This window comes from Acanthisitta chloris, unplaced genomic scaffold (genome assembly GCF_000695815.1).
Source record: "Acanthisitta chloris isolate BGI_N310 unplaced genomic scaffold, ASM69581v1 scaffold33470, whole genome shotgun sequence".
Taxonomy (NCBI): domain Eukaryota; kingdom Metazoa; phylum Chordata; class Aves; order Passeriformes; family Acanthisittidae; genus Acanthisitta; species Acanthisitta chloris.
Window position 1 is genome coordinate 43276 of NW_008653020.1, and position 7711 is coordinate 50986.

General features: G+C 40.6%; 1 protein-coding gene across 1 annotated transcript in view; it reads right to left on the reverse strand.

Annotated features, from left to right (window-relative positions):
- Positions 1 to 4321, reverse strand: part of PHF3 (PHD finger protein 3) — a 38087-nt gene extending 33766 nt beyond the window's left edge. The window contains exon 1 of the mRNA XM_009079115.1: positions 4078 to 4321. Coding sequence (XP_009077363.1) covers positions 4078 to 4321 — 244 coding nt within the window. The remainder of the gene's footprint in view (positions 1 to 4077) is intronic.
- Between the last annotated feature and the right edge of the window lie 3390 nt (positions 4322 to 7711).

Consider the following 7711-nt stretch of genomic DNA (forward strand, 5'->3'; position numbering starts at 1 on the left):
TAATTCCATAAGCATCACAAATTATATGGAAATGGTTTAACATTTTAAAATTTCTACTATGCCGTAGGTGAATAATAACATAAAAGCCTAACATTATGTTTCAATGAAGAGAGCAGTTACAGTCTAAAGCAGTAACTAACACATGTCTAGTTATAGTTACTCAGAACTAATAAACTCCAGTAAAGCAATGAAACTTATAGAGACACTGACAAAATATCACAAAGTCTCGAGACTGTAAATGCAGATCACAGAACCACAGAATAATCAGGGTTGGAGGGGACCCTTGAGGATCATCCAGTCCAACCCCTGCCCTGCACAGACATCCCTGACAGTCACACCCTGTGCTGAGAGCATTGGCCAAACACCTCTGGAGCTCTGTCAGCCTTGGGGCTGTGACACTGCCCTGGGAGCGTTTCAGTGCCCAAACCCCTCTGGGGAAAGAAGAACCAGTTGCTAATCTCCAGCCTAACCCTGCCCTGACACAACTTCAGCCCATTCCCTGGGTCCTGTCCCTGGGCCCAGAGAGAAGAGGTCAGAGCTGTCCCTGCACTTCCTTCCCTGAGGGAGTTGTATCCAGCCATGAGCTCTGTCCTCAGTCTCCTCTTCTCCAGCTGAACAGACCAAGTGACCTCAGCCACTCCTCATGTGGCTTCCCCTCAAGGCCCTTAACCATCTTTGTTGCCCCCCTTTGCCTGATGCCCCCAGGACACGATGTCCCTCCTGGCTGTCAGGGCACACTGGGACTCATATTCAACTTGCCACCAACAAGGACCCTCAGTACCATATGAAATACTAACTAAGCATTTACTCTCGTTCTCTATTAATATCTATATTTATTCAACTTACAAAACCTGCGTTTTCTGGATAGATGCCTCTAACAAGTAGTAACTGGATATTAAACTTCAACTCACAAAAAATCCTGCACTTGAACTGTTCAAAGGACACACAATCAATTGCTCCCAGAATTCATGACATACAGTCAGGTAACTGGTAACTCCCTGTAAAAGTAGCTTAGTATTAACAAAAAGCTTATTTCATGATGAATGATGTGCAATAAAAACCCTAAAGCTGAGCAAGTCATGTCATTGAGTAATAACCTTGGATTAGGCCTGTAAGAATTGCCAACAAAAATTAATGTCAATACAGCAATAAGAAAGAGAGCAGAAAAGAAACCCACGCTCAAACCCAATTTAATAGCAATAAAGGAAGAGTTCTTAGCCAAAAATACCTGGTCTCCTAAATAAAGCAGAGCAGACGTCACAAACCTGAGCGATTTGGTACGTGGGTAAGAAGCAGGCCTGAAACAAGCCTTTCTCAGAGCTGCTGCTACTCACACAGAGTCATGTTCACACAAGAAATTTCATACTTATAAGGGTGGGTTGAAGGCATATAAAGATAGTATCATGTTTGTGTATAGGTTTCCAAATATTCTTGAACTCTGCTCAAACCCACTTTCCAAGTATTAGTGAGTCATGCCTTCTGCTCTTCCATTTTAGCTCTAAGACCTAATACCATTTTAGCTGAAACACCTCCTCAGTCCAACTATTATTACCTCTATCTCTCCAGCTTGCTCACAGCAATCAAATAAGCTGTAGCATGAATTCTTCACCACTTAAAATCTCTGCAGAATTGGGTATGTTCCAGTTATTCAAGAAGCAGCAAGCATGATAAATCTGTCCTTTGCTGGCCCTGTGAACTGATTTCCATGAGCATTTTGCTCCTTTTCTTAAACTGTCTAGGCATGGGTTATGCAAAGTATTGTCTGAAGGTCTAGAATAAATTATGGTAAATAAATTTGTGCCTCTGGGAAAAAAACTAACTCTTTTCTTCAGGAATTAAATCAAGAATGTAATGAATATCAACAGTGTTGTAGCTCTAAGAACATAGTAAGGCAAGTTTTGTGGGGAGAGCTATGCTGTTTTCTTTTTTAGACAAATTGATGTTGGTGCAGAGATGAGCTTCCACCTAAACTGTCTGGAAAAAACAACCCTTGTATGGCTTGACTCTTACCAAGGATACTACCACCTCGCACAACAGCATTCTTGCCAGCAGACTACACCAGCCATGTTAGATCACCAGCAGTATCAGACAAATTAAATAAATCTCAGAATCAGTGAGGTTGGAAGGGACCACAATGGTCATCTGGTCCAACCTCCCTACTCCAGCAGGGCCAGCCCAGAGCACATGGCTCAGGGTTGTGTCCAGATGGTTCTTGAACACCTCCAGTGAGGAGAACCCACAACCTCTCTGGGCAATCTGTTCAGTGACTGCACAGGAAAGAAATTCTTCCTCGTATACAAGTGGAACTTCCTGTGCATCAGTTTTTGCTGTTCCCTCTAGTTTTATTGGTTTCAAGCTATATAAACTCTCAAGAGAGACAAACAAGCAAAAAGACTTTGCTTCAAACTGCTAATCCTTACTCTTAACAAAAAATGGTTAGTACATACTGCAATCCTACCATCTCAGAATAAGGACAGTTCTTATCAAGAGCTACGAAGAACAAGCAGCAGCAAGAACATTCCATGTCCTTTCAGATACCTACATTAATTCCAATTGCAAGTTTCAATTTATTTCCTGAAATGTGGCTCTGCTCTTGCTGCTTTTAGATTTAAAACCAAAACACTCAGTTCATGTACTCAGCATACACCAAATCAGCTTCGATTCCCTTGTGCTGCAGACAGCCTCAAATAGCAGCCCCCAAGTAAAGGTGTTAGATCACTCTTTTTTAATGGACATTAAAAATTAAGAGGGATTATTTAAGTATCAATAGTATTATTTATTGCACTGCCAAAAAGCCCCCAAGTGCCTCTCCATATCTTCAAAAATATCCATCTGTATCCTACAAGTTAATTCAGGAAGTTGAAATTTAAGATTAAATTTCAATGAAGTATAGACTCACTGGAGGATGCACAGGATGTAACACGACACAAAAATTTGCATCATTGGTTTTAGAGAGGTGGAATTTGGTTTAGTTGTGTACATTGTACATTCCTATGCAAATGAAGAAGGATACAATTTTGTTTGGTGGGCTACAGACTAAAATGTATAAGGATAAGAACAACATATGGACAGCCTAAAAATGCAGCAGTAAAAAAATCTAATATCTTGTTTTGGCTTTGTAGTTCACTTTTTTTATTACCTCAGTCAATAAAATCTTTGATTTACAGTTGTCCATACTGTAATACCATTATATTTAGTGAAGGTGATTAATTTAGTCTGTTAGTAAGAGCAAAATAGATATTACATAAGGAAATTTTCAAGATTTTCAGAAACAGTTTATAAAATTTCTTACAAATAAAAAATTAAACGGTGATAAAGTGAGTTAACTGCATTAACCTACAACACTTCTCAGTCATGAACCTAAAATTTACGGGTTTTTTTTAAACAAATAACACTACTGAGAATACATTTTTGACTTACACTAAATTCAGTGTAATTATTCTCACTATTCACAAACATAAATCATTTTAGGCATTGGATCATCTTTTTTTTTTCCCCTCCAAAACTACTCCACAACTCCTAAGATTATTTTTATTAAACCCTTTGCTCTGAACTAATTCCAAATCAGGTATTCCAAGGAGTAAAAAAGAATTGTATTATCATTCCAGGGTTTTGAAGCCAAGCCAAGCAAAACACCAAGAATCCTCTATCAGCGCAGTACAAGGCCCAGCACAAACAGAATGACCCTGAGGTCAGAGCAGGAAGTTGCACAACTCTCATGCTCCTACTGCTAATCCAGAAACAGAAGATTTTTTTCCAAGACAACTAGAAACTGTAGTGATCAGGCACAGTACTTACACTAATCAAAACCCAACTTTCATTGGGAATAACTTGCACATCCTCAGACAGAGCCTAAGTTACTTCTGATCCACATAAGGAACCTTCCTCTGGTGTTAGGCTACAAAAGTCTGCAAAGAACTGCTCATAGTTGACATGCCAGGCATGTAAGCAGCACATCAAAAAGGGCAGGAGGGAGACAGAAATCCCAATTTATTACTTCTACATGATGAAAAATGGGTTGGTACTAGAGTGTAATTGCATTTTAAATTGCAATCTGAAAAAAATGGTAAGATTTACCTGTAGAACAAGGCATCTGGAAATTGGGATCTTTGCTATCCAAAACAGGCAAACAGAACTGGGCACTTGCAGATCCTAGCATAGGATCCTTATCGCTGAGCATGTTCTTCAGCAAATCCTCTAAGACATTCTGACTTGCACTAAAATCCTCACAGACTTCATTCTCCAGGTTGGATCCTAGAAATAGGGCATCATCTAAGTGTTCAGTAGGAATTAAATGGCTAAATGTATCAACTATATCCATGAAGACTCCTGTGTGTCTTTCAGCCCTATAGAAAGACAAGAAAAATACCATAACAAAGTAAGCTACAACTTGTAAAACACCTAAGAAACCAGCAAACTGTTTTGGCTGCTGTGTTCTATAAAGAATGCTTAAGGTATTTTAGAACTGTAATAGTAAAAAATCTGCTTATGGCTTAGTATGGCCCATTGCATGTCTAAAAATCAATCTATTTTTAAAAGAAATCCCAGGCTAAAATAATATAATCTCTGCTATCAGCATCAGTGCTGCCACTTCTACAGAGTGTGCATAACAAGGGTAACTAAAATAATCCTTCCTGAAATTTCTTTAAACCTTAACCAGCCCAAGGGGCTGGGGCACCAGAGGAGGGGGAAATCAAGACCAAGAAAACCTGGTTAGCAGCACTGTGAGTGCTCATGTCTCTTCACCTTTAAATGTAAAAATGTGAGCTCAGCTTCCCCTAACATCAACGGAGCCGAGAATTTTGGGCCTGCCATACTAGGCCCAAAAGTCAGAAGGACTTTATTTCTGTTCAAAGAGCAACTACCAAGCACCTCATAGCAAGTAGCTATTTTTAAACAGCAAGGTTTTATCTCTATTATTTTTCACCTATCAATACATTGGCCTGTGTCAAGAAAAGTGTGGCAGCAGCACTAGGGCAGTGATCACACCCCTGGACTGGGCACTGGGGAGGTCACAGCTCAGTGCTGTGCTCAGGTTTGGGCACTAATTGCAAAAAGGCCATTGAGGCACTGAGTGAGTCCAGCCAAGGGCAACAAGGGCACAAAAGGGCTGGAGCACATGCTGTATGAAGAAGGGCTGAGGGAATTGGATTTGTTTAGCCTTGAGAAGAGGCAGATCAGGGATGACCTCCTGGCTCTCTACAACTCCCTGCCAGGGCTGGAGAGAGGTGTGGGATGTGTGTCCTGCCAGGGTTGCAGGGAGAGGACTGAGGGAATGGCTTTGAGCTGAGCCAGGGCAGAGTCAGATTAGATGTGAGGAGAAATGTTTTCCTTGTCAGGGTGTTCAGGCACTGGAACATTGCCCAGGGAGGTGGTGGAGTCACCATCTCTGGAAGTTTTGGAGAGGCATCTGGATCTGACACTGGAGAATCTGGTTAGGGCAATAGGATATTAGGGCTTAGGGGTTCCAGCAGTGACAGGTTAATGGTTGCACCCAATGATCTCAGAGATCTGCTCCAACCTTGAGGATTCCATGACTTTATATAGCACACTATCACCTACAACAGTCAACATTCTTTTTGAAGTTATAAAAATAATTTTCAAATCTGGCAACCAATGAAGAAACAAACTAAGTAAGTACTATACTGCACTGTATAATCGATTTTCATAATTATGCCATCTAGTTACAACAACCTAATACTACGAGAGCTGCAGTGGCTTAAAGGAAGAAAATCACTACAAATGCCCCAACATAGTACTTTAAAGCACCTTCTGAGAGTGACAGGTGTTTTTCATATTAGCATTACATGAGCACAAGAGCAACAGATGCAGGATAAAATGATGGTGAACCCTGACACTAACAAGTGTGAATGACACTGCAATACCTGTGTATTTTGAGAATGAATAAAAAACCTTTTGCACTCCAAGCTGAAAAGTGGCAGAGGCTTTGACCTCGAGTATTTTTCTGATTAGGAAAACATTTATATGTTTTAACTGTTACTCAAATATTGCTGCTACTAAAGCAGTGCTGACCATTGCATTAAAAGCAATGCTCAGCAGCAAAGCTCAAGCAGAATGTTAGCTCTTGCTACCAGAATTGCTGCTGACAGAAATTAACCTCTTTCTGCAGTGAGGTGATGAAAAAAAGATTACTTACAGTTTTGCAAGACTACCATGCAACCATTCAGAACACTAAAAGCATTGCAAAGTAACTGTCAAAGAAACTATACATGCAATGGCCAGAGCCACCTCCAATGACACCTAACTAGCCCGTAGAGAAAATTCAACAGGAATTTTACTGAAAGCTTTATTTCTGGAGCAAGAGTCTATGATCAAGCGTATGTTCTAACCAAATTTTGCACTGAAAAGTCAGTGTATGGATACAGAAAAAGGGGCTTTGCATACAAATCCTACCACCACAAAATTTAACCTCAAAGAAGTTGTTCTACAGTTTTTAAAATAGAGAGGTTGTCCCAGTAAAACTCATGCAATAAAAATTTTGCTTTACTTGGTTTAAAAAACCACTGTGCAATTCTTTGCAGAATTTGTACAGTACCAAGCTGTTTTAGAGAATTATTTCTAACATTACCAGATTAACTCTGCAGGACTGACAACGATCCACTCGTTTAGCCAGACAGCTGACTGTTAGAAACTGTTGCTACAACAAAAAATCCTCCCTTACACAATGCCTACAGTGCATGAATTCTGAGTCGTTTATTTAGCATTTGAAACACTTTGAACATCAGGAAAAACAGCCAGAGGTACAGGTGAAAACACAGTTAATTAGGTCATGGTCACTTATTTCCAAAAATAGTTCTAACCCTTTGAAGGAAGAATGAAATACTCCTCCAGGACACAGCTGTGTCCTCCACTGGAACCCTGGTGACCAGTACTGAGCATCTCTCAGCAGATTCACACAGCCCAAGTGCACTCCCATCACACAGTAATTCCACCTGCTCTCCCACGAGCAGTTAATCAGAAGCAACAGAATATCACAACTCTTATGCATGCAGAACCAGTGAGAAGATGAGCATTCACAAATGAGGCAAAGGAGCAAGTCCCAGCCAGGCTCAGTGAAACTTCCCCCACCCACTGGCTCCTGGAGCACCAGGCCGTGTACTGAGGCTGCTACAGCACAGGAGTGTGGGTACAACAAGAGCTGACCATCAGGAAAAGCATAGTGAGCACTCTCCTCAATTCCTTAAGCAAATGACATTCCTCTTACAGTTCTGAGACTGATTTATTTCAATCGACCCCTCCACTGCAAAAACAGAAGCAAGGATTACAGGAGTAACAGTGCAACAATTACAAAGGAGTAACCCACCAACCAACACCTTTGCCTTTGGTCAGTAAGTGATCAACACTACAAACAACCCAGCTAGAAAGCACAAGAGTTAAAGGTGACTTCCAGATCTTCCCCCACATCATGTTTACGATAAAATTTCTCAGTGCTCTCAACACAGTTCTGTTTTACAGTCTGAGTCTTCCAGCTTAGAAACATCATTTCTGCAGCTGTTGAAATAGTTTAATTAAGCCAGGTATGTCACAGTAGCTCCTCAAATCCCAACAACTAGTGGTATAAAACACACATGCTGCAGAATCTGCCATGGCAGATTTTTGTCTTCTCCTCATTTACTGCTTTTTCATTATGTCTCTAACAGTGCCACGTGACTTCCCAAAATTGAAAGATAAACAGCCAAAATGATCCCTT